This window comes from Fusarium oxysporum, chromosome 2 (genome assembly GCF_000149955.1).
Source record: "Fusarium oxysporum f. sp. lycopersici 4287 chromosome 2, whole genome shotgun sequence".
Classification (NCBI taxonomy): Eukaryota; Fungi; Ascomycota; class Sordariomycetes; order Hypocreales; family Nectriaceae; genus Fusarium; species Fusarium oxysporum.
Window position 1 is genome coordinate 2,803,706 of NC_030987.1, and position 16,751 is coordinate 2,820,456.

The 16,751-nt window shown below is 46.1% G+C and overlaps 7 protein-coding genes and 1 non-coding gene across 11 annotated transcripts; 5 read left to right on the forward strand and 3 right to left on the reverse strand.

Moving 5' to 3' along the window:
- The first annotated feature begins 1,214 nt into the window (after positions 1–1,214).
- FOXG_08229 (uncharacterized protein) lies at positions 1,215–2,931 on the forward strand. The gene has a single exon (XM_018387043.1). The coding sequence runs from the start codon at positions 1,425–1,427 to the stop codon at positions 2,508–2,510; it is 1,086 nt and encodes a 361-aa protein (XP_018244840.1). The 5' UTR covers positions 1,215–1,424; the 3' UTR covers positions 2,511–2,931.
- Positions 2,932–3,176: 245 nt separating this feature from the next.
- FOXG_08230 (uncharacterized protein) lies at positions 3,177–5,216 on the forward strand. The gene is made up of 4 exons (XM_018387044.1): positions 3,177–3,600; positions 3,653–3,783; positions 3,834–4,090; positions 4,142–5,216. The coding sequence occupies exons 1-4, from the start codon at positions 3,263–3,265 to the stop codon at positions 5,012–5,014; spliced, it is 1,599 nt and encodes a 532-aa protein (XP_018244841.1). The 5' UTR covers positions 3,177–3,262; the 3' UTR covers positions 5,015–5,216.
- Positions 5,217–5,855: 639 nt separating this feature from the next.
- On the forward strand, positions 5,856–7,250 carry FOXG_08231 (uncharacterized protein; the record flags this gene model as incomplete). Its single annotated transcript, XM_018387045.1, has 2 exons — positions 5,856–6,080; positions 6,133–7,250. Exons 1-2 carry the CDS (start codon positions 5,924–5,926, stop codon positions 7,248–7,250), a joined length of 1,275 nt encoding a protein of 424 aa, XP_018244842.1. The 5' UTR covers positions 5,856–5,923.
- Positions 7,251–7,272: 22 nt separating this feature from the next.
- Positions 7,273–9,738, reverse strand: FOXG_19775 (uncharacterized protein). Its single transcript, XM_018400040.1, has 6 exons — positions 9,443–9,738; positions 9,075–9,392; positions 8,745–9,018; positions 8,528–8,697; positions 8,244–8,470; positions 7,273–8,192 (listed from the first exon to the last, which is right to left on the reverse strand). Exons 1-6 carry the CDS (start codon positions 9,721–9,723, stop codon positions 7,558–7,560), a joined length of 1,905 nt encoding a protein of 634 aa, XP_018244843.1. The 5' UTR covers positions 9,724–9,738; the 3' UTR covers positions 7,273–7,557.
- A 118-nt stretch (positions 9,739–9,856) lies between these two features.
- FOXG_19776 lies at positions 9,857–9,946 on the forward strand. The gene has a single exon. It is a non-coding gene; the product is annotated as a tRNA-Glu (tRNA).
- A 923-nt stretch (positions 9,947–10,869) lies between these two features.
- Positions 10,870–11,169, reverse strand: FOXG_19777 (uncharacterized protein; the record flags this gene model as incomplete). Its single annotated transcript, XM_018400041.1, has 1 exon — positions 10,870–11,169. One exon carries the CDS (start codon positions 11,167–11,169, stop codon positions 10,870–10,872), a length of 300 nt encoding a protein of 99 aa, XP_018244844.1.
- A 1,430-nt stretch (positions 11,170–12,599) lies between these two features.
- FOXG_19778 (uncharacterized protein) lies at positions 12,600–13,883 on the forward strand. Of its 2 annotated transcripts, XM_018400042.1 has the most exons (4): positions 12,600–12,894; positions 12,942–13,137; positions 13,194–13,353; positions 13,403–13,883. In XM_018400042.1, the coding sequence occupies exons 1-4, from the start codon at positions 12,802–12,804 to the stop codon at positions 13,677–13,679; spliced, it is 726 nt and encodes a 241-aa protein (XP_018244845.1). In that variant the 5' UTR covers positions 12,600–12,801; the 3' UTR covers positions 13,680–13,883. The 2 variants fall into 2 exon arrangements, with proteins under 2 accessions (XP_018244845.1, XP_018244846.1); XM_018400043.1 differs by having other exon boundaries at positions 12,600–13,137.
- A 269-nt stretch (positions 13,884–14,152) lies between these two features.
- FOXG_08235 (uncharacterized protein) lies at positions 14,153–16,730 on the reverse strand. 3 transcript variants are annotated; one of them, XM_018387047.1, is made up of 4 exons: positions 16,163–16,730; positions 15,272–16,099; positions 15,101–15,218; positions 14,185–15,048 (listed from the first exon to the last, which is right to left on the reverse strand). In XM_018387047.1, the coding sequence occupies exons 2-4, from the start codon at positions 15,978–15,980 to the stop codon at positions 14,454–14,456; spliced, it is 1,422 nt and encodes a 473-aa protein (XP_018244848.1). In that variant the 5' UTR covers positions 15,981–16,099; positions 16,163–16,730; the 3' UTR covers positions 14,185–14,453. The 3 variants fall into 3 exon arrangements, with proteins under 3 accessions (XP_018244847.1, XP_018244848.1, XP_018244849.1); XM_018387048.1 differs by having other exon boundaries at positions 15,272–16,157; positions 16,433–16,628; XM_018387046.1 differs by having other exon boundaries at positions 14,153–15,048; positions 15,272–16,730.
- Positions 16,731–16,751: the final 21 nt, after the last annotated feature.

Sequence of the window (16,751 nt, forward strand, 5' to 3'; positions counted from 1 at the left end):
TCTTGACCTCAGAACTTACAGGGGGTGCGACTTCAAGGGTGCTGTGACGTAATGATGTGGCTGGTACGTAGGGTAATACATGAAACAAGACCTCGCTTTCAGATGCCATAACGTAGCTTTCCTTGGCATATGAAATAAATGCATGTTCCTCCCTTGTAATAATTGGACCTGTTAACAATTGTATTGTTCTCTTGGTCGTTTTTGGTGTAGGTCACGTGGGGAGCTCGTATATCCTATCCAGATCCCCTGGAGGTTAGGTATGTCAAGTCAAGACTTCATACTGCAACCGAGGTTTAAGCAAGAGCTTCTGAAAACGCAAGCACCAATCACATACGAAAGTCTTCTAAAACTTGTATAACATGTTAAGTCTAGCGCAAATGCTCTATGGGTAATAGTCAACTGCTTTGTCTAATGAGCTTCAGTTACCAAGTATGAAGAAAAGGTATCAATATCACGACGAGCTCAAGTTGTAGGTCCCGGAGTCCAGATTCAGCTACTTGGTTGGGATCTCTGTTGGCTCAGTTTAGAGAATATCTCAATAGAGTGTTTGCTCAAAGCGATATGCCTTACAAAAAGAATCGACGCATAACCAATGTCTTGCCATGATTATTACTGGAAACCTCCAACCATCACAAAGGAGAAGAATATTGAACTGTCAAGTCTCTTACTCTCAGTGCAAAAAAAAAAAAAACTCGCCAATACAGATGTTTGACCCCTGAAATTACATGATAAGCATGTTGATCTGTCTCAGTATGAGAAGAGCTACTCGACTGTCTTGCCTTGAAGGTATACCTTACAGTTACCGGCATGTTTGGGAGCCAACGAAGTTCGCCAACATGTCATCACAGTATGATTATCGAAGAACTTTGTCAAAACTCAGCTCCATCAATTTCAAAGAATACTCATAAGCATTTATGCGAGTGTGCTGTTGATTCTGAAACCAACACGCCAAGATGCGGGGGTCTGACCGTTGAGTTCTGTATAGATGCTGAATCGGGTAATAACCCGAGAGTCGCTTAATTGATTGTGCCATTGTTGGTGCTACTCTGAGTTGCTTTGCAGCTCACCTTCCTTTCACTGCAAAGTTTGTTCTTATAACCTTGCTACGAGAGATAAACAATCCTGGGGCATCTGACTCTCTGACTCACGTTGTAATGCATGGCGGCGGGCTTATTGGATGAACTACAATTTTTTGGGGCAAGTTTGACTCACCTTGTTGAGATCGTCGTTGTATGAGACGTCTCACTGCATTGGTCTAATGAAATTTCAGTAGTATCTTAGAGGGAGACTAAAAAAAACGCCTTATAAAGGGAACAGAAGCCCTTTTTAGCTCAATTGCTGTGACAGACTCACAAAGATTCCTATCAGAACCCCAACTCGCTTCACAAGACAGACTCCATCAGCTTACCATACTTGAACTCAACATGACTCGAACTACTCTGCTTGACCGAGATTGCGTTGTCACCGATCGAGGAGGCATTATCGAAAACACGCACGGTGTACACATCGCCGTAACGGATACAGAGGGTAATATCCTCTTCTCAGCTGGGAACCCTTCTCGTGTTACCCATTCGCGATCTGCAGCCAAGCCTGCCCAAGCCGTAGCTGTGATCGAGACTGGTGCAGTTGATAAATTTGGATTCGATGAGACTGACCTTGCTCTCATGTGTGCCTCGCACTCAAGTGAAGATTTTCACATCGCGCGCGCCAAGAACATGCTGAGCAGGATTAAAGCAGAGGAAGATGATCTTCGATGTGGCGGTCATCCTGCAGTTTCTGAAGAGGTGAACCGTGAGTGGATAAAGACTGGGTTTGAGCCAACGGGAATCTGCAATAATTGCTCCGGGAAGCATGTTGCCATGATGGCCGGTGCTGAAGCGTTGGGAGCTGATGTCAAAGACTATCATCTGCCGGACCATCCTATGCAGCTTGAAGTCAAAAGAGTCGTCGACGACCTGGCACATGATCCAAAGCAAGTGGAATGGGGTGTTGATGGATGCAATCTTCCAGCACCAGCATATCCTCTATTCTATCTCGCACAAAAATATGCAACCTTCGCCGATGCCGCGGACGCTGTCGAGGCATCGTCACCGACGAGTCAAAGAACCCAAAATTTCGCACGTATATTCAACGCCATGACGAAGCATCCAGAGCAAGTTGGCGGAACAGGACGTTTCTGTACAGTGCTCATGCAGAGCTATCAAGGGCAACTGTTTGGCAAAGTTGGTGCTGATGCGTCTTATGGAATAGGCGTTCGAGAGTCTGAAGATACTCGGCGCCTTGGGGCGAAAGGGGGACTTGGAATAGCCGCAAAGATCGAGGACGGTAATCTTGAGATCCTCTATGCGGTTGTTCCAGAGATTCTCGAACAGCTAGGAATCGGTACCCTGGAGCAAAGAGGGAGACTAGATGGTTTTCATCATCTTCAGCGGAGGAATACCATGAATGAAGTAACAGGGCGTGTGAGGTTCAATTTCAAAGTACGACCATTCGGGGATAGAGTGGACTAGAGCTCTGGGTATCTCGGCAGGCAATGAAGATGTTGTGTTGGGAGGAATTGATATTGACCAAGTCACAAGGTGAATGCTGATTGGTGGTAAAAGAATATTCCGGGACTAAATTTCAAGTGCAAGGGTCATGTTAGTCGACAAGCGTACACTGGTCTACTGCTTCAAGTATGATATTTGCCTAAAGGCGATAGTAGCATTAGTGCCAGGGAATAAGAGCATTTGTAACAAGCGTGTTCTTACCAGATATTTCTAGAGTTTGACCACTTTGTATCTCTTTGCCTGCTGACGCCCCTACCAAGTCTGTCTATCATGCACAGAGGCTTCGCTTGTTGCAAAAGCTCAAACCCCTTCAGAATTCCCGATCCGAATGGCTTTAGATCGAAACAATAATTCTCTACACAAGGATCTGAGTCTCCTTCCCATCGGGGTTGCTCCGCACCCCACAACTCAATCACCCCAGATCGACATCCTTTCCTGGGGCTAGCAACGCGGGGAATAGTCAAACTAATCTCATACCCCGTCAGAGCTACGACACTGCGTAGAATAGATAACAGTTTCCTAGATTATCCTTGGTGGAAACACTGTGGCCGTGGCAATAAAACATGGCCCCTAGTTTGAGTGGTAGTCCGAGGTCTGAGAACAATATGCGTGACTGACTTATAAGACGTCTAATGCTCAAGTCTTGGTATTAGGGAAGCCAAGAGAGATTTTAGTGTCGTGACTACCCGTTAGCCAAAGTGGCGCACCTCAATATGATGTCGATGTCTTTCTTCCTCTTGACTGCGCTGGCTTGGACGACAAGTGCAGCTTCTCCTAAAGCCACAACATTAAACGGAACATACGTTGGCAAGAACCTACCCGGCTGGGATCAAGATGCCTTCCTAGGCATTCCTTACGCTCAGCCCCCTGTTGGGAATCTCCGGTTCAAGTGGCCTCAAAGCTTGGACAGTTCCTTCAAAGAGGAACGCACAGCCACTGAGTATGGAGACAGTTGTATGCAGTACACTCAGAACTGGACCATGTCCGAGGACTGCCTTTCTTTGAATGTTATTCGGCCAGCCGGAAAGCCAAAGAAACTCCTACCAGTTCTGTACGTCCCCCAAACAACAAACACTTCCTCAAAACTGATAGCAAGAACACAGAGTTTGGATTTACGGCGGTGGTCTATACGCCGGCAGCTCTGCCGACCCACAATACAACCTCAGTGGGATTGTCAAAGTCAGTCAAGATATCAAAGAGCCTATCCTAGCAGTGAGCTTTAACTACAGATTGGGTACGTCAGGGTTCCGCTTGAAGCACCGCTACTAACTTTCTGACCTTCAGGGATGTGGGGTTTTCTCCAGAATTTCAGCCTTCTGAAGGAAGGTAACGCCAATGCTGGCCTCCTAGACCAACGACTTGCACTGCGCTGGATCCAAGAGAACATTGAAGCTTTTGGAGGCGACCCAGAACGAGTTGTTGTATGGGGCGAGAGCGCTGGAGCTCAGAGCATTGCGTATCAGATGTTTAGTTACGATGGTCGAGATGACGGGCTGTATCGGGGAGCTATCCTTGAATCAGGAGGCATTACAGGGGCACAGGTATGAACTTCAACACCACTGTTTTTGAGTTTGCCGATTGACTTTGACTAGATTCATGATCTCAGTTACTACAATGTCGCCTTTGAAAATCTCACAAGGACTGTCGGGTGCTGGGACAAAAAGGATCAGCTTGCGTGTCTCCGAGAGTTGGATGAAAAGTCGCTATATGCTGCGCGTCCTTCATTGACGTTCAACCCTCTGATTGACGGTACTTTCTTGACCGGTTACCCCAGCCAGCTCATCCGCGAGAAGAACTATCACACCGTGCCTCTTATAATTGGTGCAAACACTGACGAAGGCTTCTGTATCGGAAAAGTCAGCACGGATCAAGATCTCTTCTACGAGGCTTTTCGGTGGCGTAACTACGCTCTGAGCGCCCCAACGATCCGAAAGCTCATGGAACTTTATCCTGACGATCCATGCCATCAACCTCCCTACGCCATCACGAATTGCTCAAGACAAGATGGAAACTACCAAGGACGACGTGCCTGTGCTATTGGCGCCGACATAACCATGATCTCAGGACGCAGGAAACTCGCAGAACTATATGCCCAGTCTGAGGATGTGTACTCCTACCGGTTCGATCAAAGACCATACCTGAGATCTGAATGGGATGGAGTGAAGCATTTTGATAATGTTGCATTTAGCTTCCAGAATATATCTGGATTGCTAGGTCCAAGTCCGCAATACGATAGTCACGCTGTGCTGGCAAACACCATTGGACAGGCTTATGTAAGGTTCATCAACAGTCTGGATCCTAACTCCAAGAAGGGGAAGCTTCCAAAATGGCCAAAGTACAGCAAGTCAAAGCCCCAAAATATAGTGTTCAATGCTACGAAGAACTGGGTTGAGGATGATACCTGGCGAAAACAGGGTATTGATTATATCAACTCCTATGAAGTGGCACGAGAACTATATGGTTAGAGATGGGGAGACTTGCCAAAAGATACCAGAACAGGAAATATATCATCAAGTTGGTGGCTGCTCTAATGACTTCGCTTAGTCTAACTAGGGGCTGGCACGAAACTCAAGAATTCAAACTCAAGTGGTAGTTCTACGGAACACATAGCCAAGTTCATGATAATTTAGGATAGATTTAGCAAGGCTCGTCATTTTTTCATTTCCGCCCCCTGGACGGTCTTAGGTCCTCGAACGCTCCAAGGTCCTGGTTTCATCTGATGTCCAACGGTACTCGTATAGATCGGCGACGCCGAGGCTCGCTTCTAACAATGCGAGTATTACCCTTGCATATTCCTCCATCTGAACTTGCCTTGTAAGGCAATGCTAGCCCGGAAGACTCCAGCTACCGACGCTATAAGAGTCAACCTTGTGTCACAACTCGAAGTAGTTAGGATTTTCGGAGGAGATTCTGAGAATGGTAGTATCGATAGACCGTGCAAACCTTGTATAGTGCACGGAATAAATATAGTCAAGTGTATCCTGGACTTTCTCAAACTCGCTTGCTGGGTATTTGTAGCACGATTAAACTCTATTTTGAACTCTTCAAGACGCTCTGATCCAAGACTGTACGAGCCACTTCACTTGGCACTCTTAAACTTTCTAATACTTAGCATGTCAACATAGTAGAGATACCGTAATAGCACTAAGGGCTTTAAACATCCCCATGAATACCGTGCTTCTTGCTGTGGGGAAATAAGCTTCACGGAATGCCAAGACCCATACCGAAGAACAAGGGGTCAAACCCTTGTTTGAAATACGAGTGGATATTCCAGCAGGAAACAAGGAGACGATATAACACCTGGATCATACCCTTTTCAAGCTTGCTCTCCTCAACGGCGACTACCTTTACTATGACCGTAAATTCCGGCCAATATGACTGGCAAAGTCGATAAACTCATCTCATCCGTGACACTGGCTGGAAGCCTTTTATCTTGCGTTGCCACTACATGTGTGCTTATTTCGTTCGTCATATATCGTCGGCATCTCCGAAACTTTCGTCATGTCCTCGTGTTGAATCTTATGGTTGCAGGTGCGCATATCTTCCGCTACTGTTAACTAGAAATCTAATATCTCTTTCTTAGAGTTTATCAACACTCTCAACAACTCAATATCAGGCAGCATATTCCTCAAGACTGGACAGCTCCAAGCTGGAATACCATGCGTCGTCAACGGGTTTATCGGCCAGTTGTCAGTTTCAGCAGCTGACTTTTCAGTCCTGGCTATTTCGGTTACAACCCTGCTCACTGTGAAGAGGATGTTGTACATACCGACAACTTCAAGAACGAAGAAAGCATTGATTTGTGCGGCAGTATGGACAATGCCTCTCATCACAAGTATCATACCGACTGCTGCGGGTGAGATGAAGCCAGTGGGCGGGAACTGGTGCTGGATATCAGCAACCCGACCAGATTTACGCTACGGTATGACGCATGGTTGGCGCTTCTTCGTTATTTTCACTACTATTATTATCTACATCTACATCTGGATTTACTTAAGAAGACATCTGGGCTCAAAGCCAAAGCAACCTCGGCAGCCTCTAACCTTCTCGACGCACAATACCAATACACTCTTTTCCAAAGGCTCCAAGGGCGCGGGATTCCAAGTTATGCAAGAGGACGAAGTCGAGCTGGACACTTTCAAGACGAGATACGGGAATACTGATACTCCCATTTCGCCCATATTCGAGCGAGGGAACAAGATAGACGAAATCGAGGATATGGAAAAAAAAGGTGAGAGCGAGGCGAGCAATAGCAGAGCAAGGGGAGAATCTGTCCGTCATCGGCCAACATCATCAAAAAGAGGAGCAGAGACGGCCTATACAGGACTTGCTAACACTGAACCAACCGAAGCATTACCGATTCCGCAGCACCAGATCAACATATTACAAACCAACGCCAGCGAATTCCCTCAGCGCCGGGCCACCCACGATGTTGAAGTCGAAATCAAGCGGATGATGTTACTGAATGGGTATCCGGTTATGTATGTCCTGCTCTGGATTCCGGGACTTACGAATCGACTCCTGGAAGCGATTCAGACGCCGGTGTCAGATACGACGATTGCTGCTCTCAATACCTCAACGCAGTTCATCGGCTTTGCGAATGCAGTTACTTATGGGTTTAATCATCATCTAAGGGATAGGCTGGATGCGCTTTATTGGACGCCTATGATTATGAGAATGAAGAAGCGGTTTAGACAATAATGTTATGTACGTATTTTTATGAGCACAAAGATTATTAAGTAGAAGGCCTTTTGTTGGAGTTTAATATTAAGAAGACTTTCTTTAAAAAGTTTGTTGTTTAAAAGCAATACCACTCAATACCTACAGGAGGAATTGCGAGCCGCAAGAATACACTTTGGATAGCTAACGCATGTAATTAAAAGACACGTTATACCGCTCAAAAGGGAGTACAAAGGTACTCAAGTAGATTCCCTGATGGAAAGTACTTCGGATCATGGCCTAAGAGCCATAATTTCAAAGTGAGGGAAAAAGGTATGTTAACTCAATGCTAGACGAGGAAGTTGTCGACGTCAAGCAGGTCCAAGTAACCTCCATTAAAGAAAAAGTCGAGATCAAGAGATTCAACTTGACCTCCAGCCCCAGAATTGTGACATGCCTTGTTGGCGCTGGTGCTCTGAGCAGCATGGCTATGAAACTGCGACTCTTGCCGCACAACCTCGACCGAATTAACACCATCTACCCTCAAGAAATTGTCCCAAGCCCGTTCAACACTGAGTCGAACTGCCACAGAATACGCATTCGATTCATTACAACGACGCTTCATTTCTTGCAAGGCAGAATAGAGCTCATTTTTGGCTATCGCAGGGGGCATCTCATCGTATTGACCTAGAATAAGCAAGGAATAAGCAACGCAGAGGGAGTGGAATTCGGGTAAATCTCCAGAGCTTGAACTTGGGATGGCGATGAATGCCTGTATGACTCGGAAGCTAAGTTCGTATACGTGGCCTTGTAGGGACTTTGTGGAAGGGTCTTGGAGATGCACTGTAGAACTGTGGGACGTCTGTGGTGAGAGCGACGAGGCGAGATTCAATGCATCTGCTTCAACCCTATCCAGAGTTCGTTTTGCTAGGATGACGTTGGCAATGCAGTAACTGAACTTCAGCATAAGACCTGTAGGTAGATCTCGCAACCATTAGCACCCAGAGTATTAGTAGAATATCATGAATTGCTTACCAAGAAGGTATCCATATTGCTGCTTCCAAATTGCAAATTTGGAGCTGAAACCATCGTTTGTGAAGGTAGGTTTAACGCAGTCTTCTTTCTGGAGTGTACAGTAAAGTGAGATTTCAGCAAGCAGCATCGCATCGCGCATTGTGGTCTGCTCGAAATTGAGTAGATTCCTGCACTGGCTGAAGTACGAGCTAGGTAATATGGATGGTCTCCCTGTAGTAGCTGACCAGCTTTTGAAACTACCATCAGCTTTCCGGCTTTTCATAAAGGCTATGGGGTTCACTCACTGCAGATGGTTCAAACATATGTTTGCCCAGATTCTCATGGATCGAAGGTCCAGCTTTGTTGAAGTCCCAGCATTGGTTCGCTGATGAATATCTGAAAATTGAATACACAGCATCGCCTGCTGTGAACAGATACCACTCAAAAGCCAGCTATCGACGTATTCAGCCTCGCACTAGATCTATCAGTAAAAATACATTCAGACAGCACTGGAGACATTACCGATGGTGATCCGGCGAAAAGAGAACAAATGAGAACACCAGTAATTTCTTCAAGATGCAAAGGGCTACCCAGCACTACCTGACCAAGCATGTTTCGCATATGCTCGTAGACTTGCCTGTGCTTCAAGGCATCTGTCTGGCTCGTGTGGGTAAACCTCATCTCGTGCGAGCACAACACAGCATGGAGAAATGGTGATGTTTGGATCAAAGAGCCTCTGGTTACCAGATCGCTCTCATCATTTATGAAAAGAACGTGGCGACGTCGTCGAATAAAGCTTTGGGCTGGTATCAGTAGGATTCTGAGACTTAATGGGAGACGGGAACCTCTTACGATTTGACAAGGTTCTCAGCAGTTGTGGCATTCAGCATACCCATATGTACAACATCCTCTTTTGTGTGGAAAGCTCTTCTCAAGTCGCCAGTCACCTGGCAGGCGACACGCCGGATGACTTCAGCTGGGGCAGCATGAACATGTTGATCCGCGGGCTCGATCTCGTCCATCAACACACGACTGTTTGTCGATGCTTGAGGAGAAGCACTTTGCTCGAGAACACTTTGCTGCGTCGAGTCGCGTCCTGATTGGAGTTTTACTAGCTGGGCTCTTATATCTTGCATAGAGCTTTCCAAATGTAGCACCTTCTGATGTAAACTATCCAAGGTTAGGAGAAATGTTGGCTGAGCTGAGAGAGGCATTGGTACCTTTTCACAAGATCTTGCTGATGGGGCGTTTCTTGTGTCCCATATGACTGATCCAGGCTATCACTTCTAAGGCAGGGTATTCTCAAGTTTCGACATCTTGAGCAAGTGTCGGAGCCAAAGTCCAGCTCGCATCTGCATTTTAGTCGGCGGCAAGCGTCACAAGAGAGGATCCGACGACGTCGCTTCTTGGAGGGTTCATTTTCGACTGGAGTTACTGATACTGATTCCTGAGCTCCAATTGAGCCAGTTGCCGAATCCTCACGTGTTCTTTTGTCAGTCATAGTCAGGTAGCAAGAGGTAGTAAAGCTGGAGAGAAAACCCCGCAAGCCGTCGGAAATCGGCGGAGGATAGGCACTGGTCGGGGGTATACCGATCTATAACTCAATTGCGAGCCAACATATCAACAGATCAGCATCCGGTATGGTGTAGTGGCTAACATTTCGCGCTCTCATAACCTGAGAGATCAGTTCCGCGGAGCCCAGGGTTCGATTCCCTGTACCGGAGACAACTACTTTGTTCCCTTTTTGCATATACATTCAAACTCTAACTATACATTATCATTTTTACTCTCACTGCCCAGTTTGCGACTGGAAGGTACTCTAGCAGTGATGATGTCGTATAATACCATGTATCTCTTGTAACTATTAATACAGATATTAGATAAATAATAATATGCTACTGATATAATTCTATAGCTCTCGGAGATGTTAAGGATGGCGAGAACATCTCACCTCTAATTCAATGGCTAAATCTTAGCATTAATTGCTTATATATATATATATGTTGAACTCTATTTCCACCTCTTAGTCTTGCATTGGCGAACGCTTTAATGCTACCGGGAATAAGTGTTTAATTTCAAAATGACTCTGTATTATCGGCATTGGAGAAGCTCTAATCATTCGAGATTTAAAATGTCAGTCAATATACAAGAGAAAGACTTGTGCAGTTCATAAGCGAAAAGAGATAAATAGACCGTCCTCCCAACTGTCGTCAACAAAAGGTATTAAGTTGGCCTCATGCCCGAACTCCTCCAACACGAAACGATCATCCCCAAGTATGGGCCCATCGATTTCTGAGGAAACGTTGTTTCCTGCCCCTGAAGACCTAGCATAGTCACTAACTTCCGGAAACACTGCCACTTTGTGTCCAGTTCTTCCGTCATGCACACTGCCCTTGCTCTCGCTCTCGCATACGTCTTGCCATGTCGATGGGTAAACGACCAACAGAGGACCTGGTATCTCAGCCTCATCGCATTCAGAAAACTCGAGCCTTGAGTTGAAAGGCCAAGCGCTCGGTCCAATGGCAACAGACGCTCCCGCGTCCGTTTTGGATCGTCCATAATTCACAATGCTCGATCCCGCCTGCATCGATTCCCACCCTCCTTTAGGATAAACGATCCGGCGGACACGGTATGCAAAGACAAAATCTCACGACTCGCCATGTGTTTCTTCGTCGTAGATATCCCTGGATATGGTGAACTGCGGTCCGCCATCAAATGGCACACCCAAGCTTTCACCACCAAATCCAGCTCGTGCACCGCCCCCAACACGCCTCAGGGAGGAGAATGAGCCGACTGAGCCACGTGCTATCTTGACGCCTGTCACCATGAACAGACGTTGCCTGCGCTTGACGGCCTCAGAAGCAACGGCTTTGATGCCGTCTTTGACACAATCGTCTGTTGGCTCTATGGAGTATGTATCGAGCCTTTCGCATGTGAGACACGTCATTGGCGTTGTTCCAGTCAAAATTGGATTCTGCTGTAACAAAACATTATTGGCTGAGGGTATGCCATACCAGTGCTTCTAAGGGTCTCCGTCTTCGTTGTTCCTGAATTTTCAAAGTGCATGGCGTTCAGCAAGGCTGTGACGACAGGTACTGGCTGTGAGAACTGTGACAAAGCGTTGGCTTCTTATAGCCCTCCATGATTCAACTGCAAAATTTCCTGGTAACTTGAGAAATGTTATAGCTAAAAGTATTTTCGTTGAAGTTTTGCTTGACTGTTTATTTTCTTGTCTGCCCGACCAGCTTGTTTTCTTTTATTGGCGGACTATACCTATTCATCAAGTCTGTGGTTTATATGCTTTATACCTTCTCTCTTATCAGATTCAAAATCCCTTCAACTTTATTGAATAGATTTGCCATGTTAACTCATGCTAATTGTTAGAGCGGGCCATGCGTGTAGTTGACTTGGACACTCAATCGTTGTCCAGTGGCCCACGGTCTGGCTTCCAACCAGACATATCGATATAGTATCTTCTGCTCTGGATATCATTGATCATAGATATTAAATCATCTATTTGTTCAAATAATTTTTATCGCTCGTTTCGGAAAGTTTAGCCGACAGCTCATTGAAAAAGGCTAAAACAACGACCACCTTATTTTTCCCCATAATAGCGGTTTATCCCGGCCCAGAGAATAAGACATAGTCTGGGGCAACCCGATTCTAGACTGAGCCGTATGCTCCTAATGGGACTAGATTAATAACTTTTTACGTAGTAGATTGATACAATGTCTATGGAAGTTACCAAAACAAGCTTATCCATCACATAATTGTCTCGGATTCTGGGGCCGGCAACCGGGCACTAGCGTATGCAAGCCGAGTTCGGATGTTTTGTAAGTCAGACTTACACGTATGAAGTATATCGTGATTCCGGAATTCCGATAACAGCCGCATCACTGGTCGTTTCTGTGTGTCATTAAACTGATATTGATCTTATCCTCGGTTCGTGCGTTCGGAGGACTAAACTAAAGTGTGGATCTTTTAGGATGTCGAGATTTGACCTGAAGGAATGAGGTGCAAGCATACAAAGTATGGCTTTGAGTTAATGAAAAGCGAAAGACTTCTAGATACTAGATAAATACTTACCTTTGGACGTTCCTTGAGGTCACTAGATCCTTAATCAGTCTATTCAGAATGTGTCTCATTGTCATAGCCTTACGAAGAGCCTCAAATAATCTGCCGTGCACCACTAACGTTTTAAAGCCTACCTAGTAGCCCTCGAGTCTGCGATACCCCCATGTTCTAGACTCGATTAACTCAAAGACTACCCCGCAGGATCCATTGGCCTTGAATAGCTTGGCCTAGTTATCCCGAGGGCCACTCCATGAGACACAAGGGTTGACGCAAGAAGCTTGCTTATATATACCCGCCCAGCTTCATCCTGCAGACTGTTCCCCCTTCGACCTTTTATATCAGCCACATTTTGCCAAACTAGCTTCTTTCCTGCAGCCAAGCTATTAATTTTGACACTCGATTCGACTTGATCGTCGCCAAGCTATTTTACTTCTGTTTACAGCAACTCGAATCTATGCAGTGAGATATTGAACAAGATTATCTGGTCGACGTCCAACTCACAACCATGACTGCGCACTCAGTATCCTCCACGAAACACGATGAGAGGATTCTCATCTCCGAGCACTATAAGCCATTGGGAGACAGGATAGGCAATCCGGTATGGCATTTTGGCGCCGGATCATGCAGACAGCTAACAAGGACCAGGCTCCTCTTGCCATGGGCGGCTTTGCTACAACATTGTTGTCAGTTTCGTTGGCGATGATGGAGTTCCGAGGCATCTCCTTACAGACTCAATTTATCGGAGACCTGTGTTTTGTTGCCTGTATTGGGTTACTTATCTCTGCCCAATGGTCAATGCTCAAGGGCGATACCTTCTCATATACTGTTCTAACAGCCTTTGGTAAGCTAGAAGCCATATCTCCAATGTGATAGTGAAGCAATGCTAACATAGTCAAGCTCTCTTTTATGGCGGCTACGGCGCAACACTACTCCCCTCATGGGGCATTATCGACGCTTACGGAGGAGTCAACACACCTCAATACAATAATGCACTTGGATTCTTTGTGTTGATATGGGCAGTGTTCAATGTATTCTTTCTCATCGCTTCAATCCAGCTGTAAGTCTGCCTACCCTGGCCTCATACTCTCCTGCTAATTGCACGCCAGCAATCTTGTCTATATTTGCATTTTTATTTGCATTGAGTTATGTCTTATATTTGACGCCTCGTCTTACTTTACTTCCGCGGATGGGAATGCTGCACAGAGCAAGGCGTTGATGCACGCTGCCGGAGTGTTTGGCTTCATCGCAGGTCTGCTCGGCTTTTACACTGTAGCTTATTACCTTTGCCAAGACGTACTGTCATTTCCTGTTCCAATGGGCGATACTTCTGCTTGGTTTCAAGCTCGCCGAGAGAGAAAGAAGCTCAATTCTTCCAGTGCTTGAACTAATGATCGCCTCGGCGGGTAAGGGGATAGTTGATGAGGATGAACTATGGGAATTGCGTACATTAGACATAGAGAAATTGATAGAGAAAGGCGTCTGGCAAAGCTACAGAGTATAGAATTCTGGAGGAAATAAACCCATAATATCGTCCCAGCCTAGCTTTCTACGCTCGATACTTGGTGCAGGGTCGCGTGCTTGGCGAGGCGAAACGCATTTTTCGTACTCGAAATCGCTGCTCTCTACCTCTAGTAATACCTCTCTCGGGTCCCAGACTGTTTCTTAACATTTACAGGGTAGATTTTCACCTCAGATACTCAATAGAACACAATCGCAGCACCTCCGTACTTCAGTGTTCTGCTTTGTCGTTGGCTCAGAAGGGTCGGCAAATCGCGTCCCCATGGCCTTATCGGCAACATTACACCTTGCGAATTACTTTAGGACAGCTGTATTTGTTTCACCAAGATGAGGAGATATCTAAGGATGAAATGTGCAACAGGCACAGATTGCTTTTAGGAGGAGACTGCAAGGAGTGAGCTGAGCGCAAAGACAGATGGAGAGGCAGTAGATGTGGATTTATGGTGGTACGTATATAGATATTGACATCATAGTTTCTAGTATGAATGTACATTATCTCCATTTGACAACCTGCTCCAGTCTGGGTGCTCTTGTCTGATACTCTGATCTGTCAAGTCTACAAGACAACTTCATAAGATGAACAAGATCATCCACTGCTACTTCAAATTGTAGCAATCTCGATTAGCCAATGAAAGGAGTTCATTTGCCGAACTTAGCAGCAACAGCGTCGTACTCCTTCTTCGTAAGGGGCGTCACAGAGCCATGCTTCAATCCTTTGGGAAAGTTGGGAAAGTCTGACTTCTCCCAGTCCGGAGAAAGAATGTTGGAAGTCTGGAAAGGGATATACTGAGTGTAATCATCGAGCAGAAGATGGTATAGTCCAGGTGTGCGAAGATCAGCAAATGCACCTGGGCCTTCAAGGGGGGATTCGGGTCGCACGTAGCCGGGAACACGGGTCCAAGTTCCGAAAAGACCGGTCGTTGTGGTCTCCTGATACACTTGGTTAATGGTCTCGTTCTTGAGGAAACGCGCGAAATGCCCCGGTTTGCCTAGGTACAGAAACTCTTGATCGATGAGGCCAGTGTCCTCGGGGGCATGGTAATCCTTCGGTGCGCTGAAAGTCTTAAAGTCTTTGGTTGTAGCATAGCGAATGCGATCGAGAGTTGCGGTGCCTTTATGCTCCGTGTCAGAAGCTGAATAGTGCCTGGCTGCCCAGAAGACATAGTACTGCTTTGTAGGATCATCCCAGACTACAGAAGGTGCCCAGGCCATGCCAGCTGTGTCTGACTCTACACTATTCAGAATTAGTGAGATCTCGCATGTGAACGAAGCATCGTATGTCTTACATTCTGAGTGAAGGCTTGGACCAATTGATGAGGTCTTTCGAAGACCAAACAACAAGACCCCGACTTCCGTTGCGTGTGACAAGATCCCATGAGAAGCCTGGAGCATTAATGTCCAGATCTTTGGCATAGCCTGTTAGCAATGTGCCTTCTGACAATGTTTCAGTAACCTACCAGTGGCGATAGTAAAGTACTCGGAGCGGGCAGTATTGGTCGTGAGAAAGATGTCCCTGACGCCCTTGGTTCCAACATTTGAGGTCAAGACAGGCTTTCCTCCGTTGAGGAAGTTGAAGCTCGAAGCCGAGTTACCGTCTGACAGATGCCATTGAACTTGGGGGGTCGGGTCACTAAAGGTAGAGATGAGATAGCCGACATATTCGCTGTTCGCGGATCTTGGGTTATCGGCAGGAAGGGCTTCAACAAAAGAAGATGCTGAGAGTGCCGTTGCGAGGAGCGTAACGACACGCATATTGGACGTGTCTTGAGACGATGAGTAGGGCTCAGATTCAATATGCACGACCTGTTGTGAGTCAGGACAGATCTTATATCTTGTCGTCCGTAACATCAGTATACAAGGTAAGTAACTGTCTTTATATAATTTGTTCATGCGTAGTAGGGACGAGCCTCCGCATCTCGAATGGCCCCTGCACGAGTCCCGATGGTTGTGATCAATCAGATAACCAACCTCATGCAGACCACCCGCGTATTCGATCGATCCGTGCAAATCATATTCTCCTCTCCAATTATGCCTCGGGTGGAGGACGGGAAGCCATTGTTTCCAGTGTCGATCTTTCGGTCCCGGCTCATAATACCCATGTAACTTAGTTGTTGAAGCGCTCCAGTGAACAGGCGGCGCATAAATGAATGAGGGGTGAAGATGCATTTTCAATAAGCTTAAAACCCCATGGAGAAATATTTCAAGCTGGGGAAGTTCGATGATTACGACGAGTTAGGCAGCTCCCATTTGATGTATTGGCGCTCGAGTCGGGCGACAGGATGAGGCTATGATGATCGATACCAAATAGTGAGATCACGATTGCTCAACCTCCGCCGCAAGAAACTTACAACAAATATTAGCGAACAAGATAGACAACTCGATCTCAAATCAAATATTCTACTCAGACGCTGCGATATTAAATATACAACATCGCTACTTTCCGTAGACTCAGGGCATATCACAGTTCTCTGAAGGGCAGCAGAAGTTATGAGCTCAAAGGGACGAATAACAGGCTGTCGATAACAAAAGCAACTGGATAATGAAAGCATGGCCTCTCTAAGACTACTATAATAGAATTGGGGTCCCAGAGATACATTGTAATTGGACAAGCAACTCACACAATCAGCCTGCTATTGGAAACGTGAGCGAGTGGAAGTAGGAATCCCGAGTTCTTGATCCTAATGAGCATATTTAGGTGGATTTTGGACAATTCAGATGATCTCAGACGCTCGTCGAATACCTTAGCCAATTCTTGCGCCCAGTTCAAAGGTCTGAAGCCAGTCATTGAAGGAGCAGGTATTCATAGGTAGTCGGGATTTGCTGATACAATCACGCGATGGAGTCACGATTAAGACTCGGTTATCGGTGTAGACAAAACAACTTTTTTTTCTCTCAGCAATGTCTCGAGAACAAGTCATTATATACCGTAGCATCTAA

Bases quoted from the DNA above. Each gene is read 5' to 3' on its own strand.
- FOXG_19775 (XM_018400040.1), bottom strand. From the start codon at position 9,723: ATGACTGACAAAAGAACACGTGAGGATTCGGCAACTGGCTCAATTGGA. The intron at 8,698-8,744 runs GTAATGTCTCCA...TGATAGATCTAG, and splicing joins TTTTCGCCGGATCACCATCG to TGCGAGGCTGAATACGTCGA. The intron at 8,193-8,243 runs GTAAGCAATTCA...AATGGTTGCGAG, and splicing joins GCAATATGGATACCTTCTTG to ATCTACCTACAGGTCTTATG.
- FOXG_08230 (XM_018387044.1), top strand. From the start codon at position 3,263: ATGATGTCGATGTCTTTCTTCCTCTTGACTGCGCTGGCTTGGACGACA. The intron at 3,601-3,652 runs GTACGTCCCCCA...GCAAGAACACAG, and splicing joins AAGAAACTCCTACCAGTTCT to AGTTTGGATTTACGGCGGTG. The intron at 3,784-3,833 runs GTACGTCAGGGT...TCTGACCTTCAG, and splicing joins GAGCTTTAACTACAGATTGG to GGATGTGGGGTTTTCTCCAG.
- FOXG_08229 (XM_018387043.1), top strand. From the start codon at position 1,425: ATGACTCGAACTACTCTGCTTGACCGAGATTGCGTTGTCACCGATCGA.
- FOXG_08235 (XM_018387046.1), bottom strand. From the start codon at position 15,980: ATGCATCTTCACCCCTCATTCATTTATGCGCCGCCTGTTCACTGGAGC. The intron at 15,219-15,271 runs GTAGGTTACTGA...GCTATGCCAAAG, and splicing joins GTACTTTACTATCGCCACTG to ATCTGGACATTAATGCTCCA. The intron at 15,049-15,100 runs GTAAGACATACG...AATTCTGAATAG, and splicing joins TCCAAGCCTTCACTCAGAAT to TGTAGAGTCAGACACAGCTG.
- FOXG_19778 (XM_018400042.1), top strand. From the start codon at position 12,802: ATGACTGCGCACTCAGTATCCTCCACGAAACACGATGAGAGGATTCTC. The intron at 12,895-12,941 runs GTATGGCATTTT...AACAAGGACCAG, and splicing joins GAGACAGGATAGGCAATCCG to GCTCCTCTTGCCATGGGCGG. The intron at 13,354-13,402 runs GTAAGTCTGCCT...ATTGCACGCCAG, and splicing joins CTCATCGCTTCAATCCAGCT to CAATCTTGTCTATATTTGCA.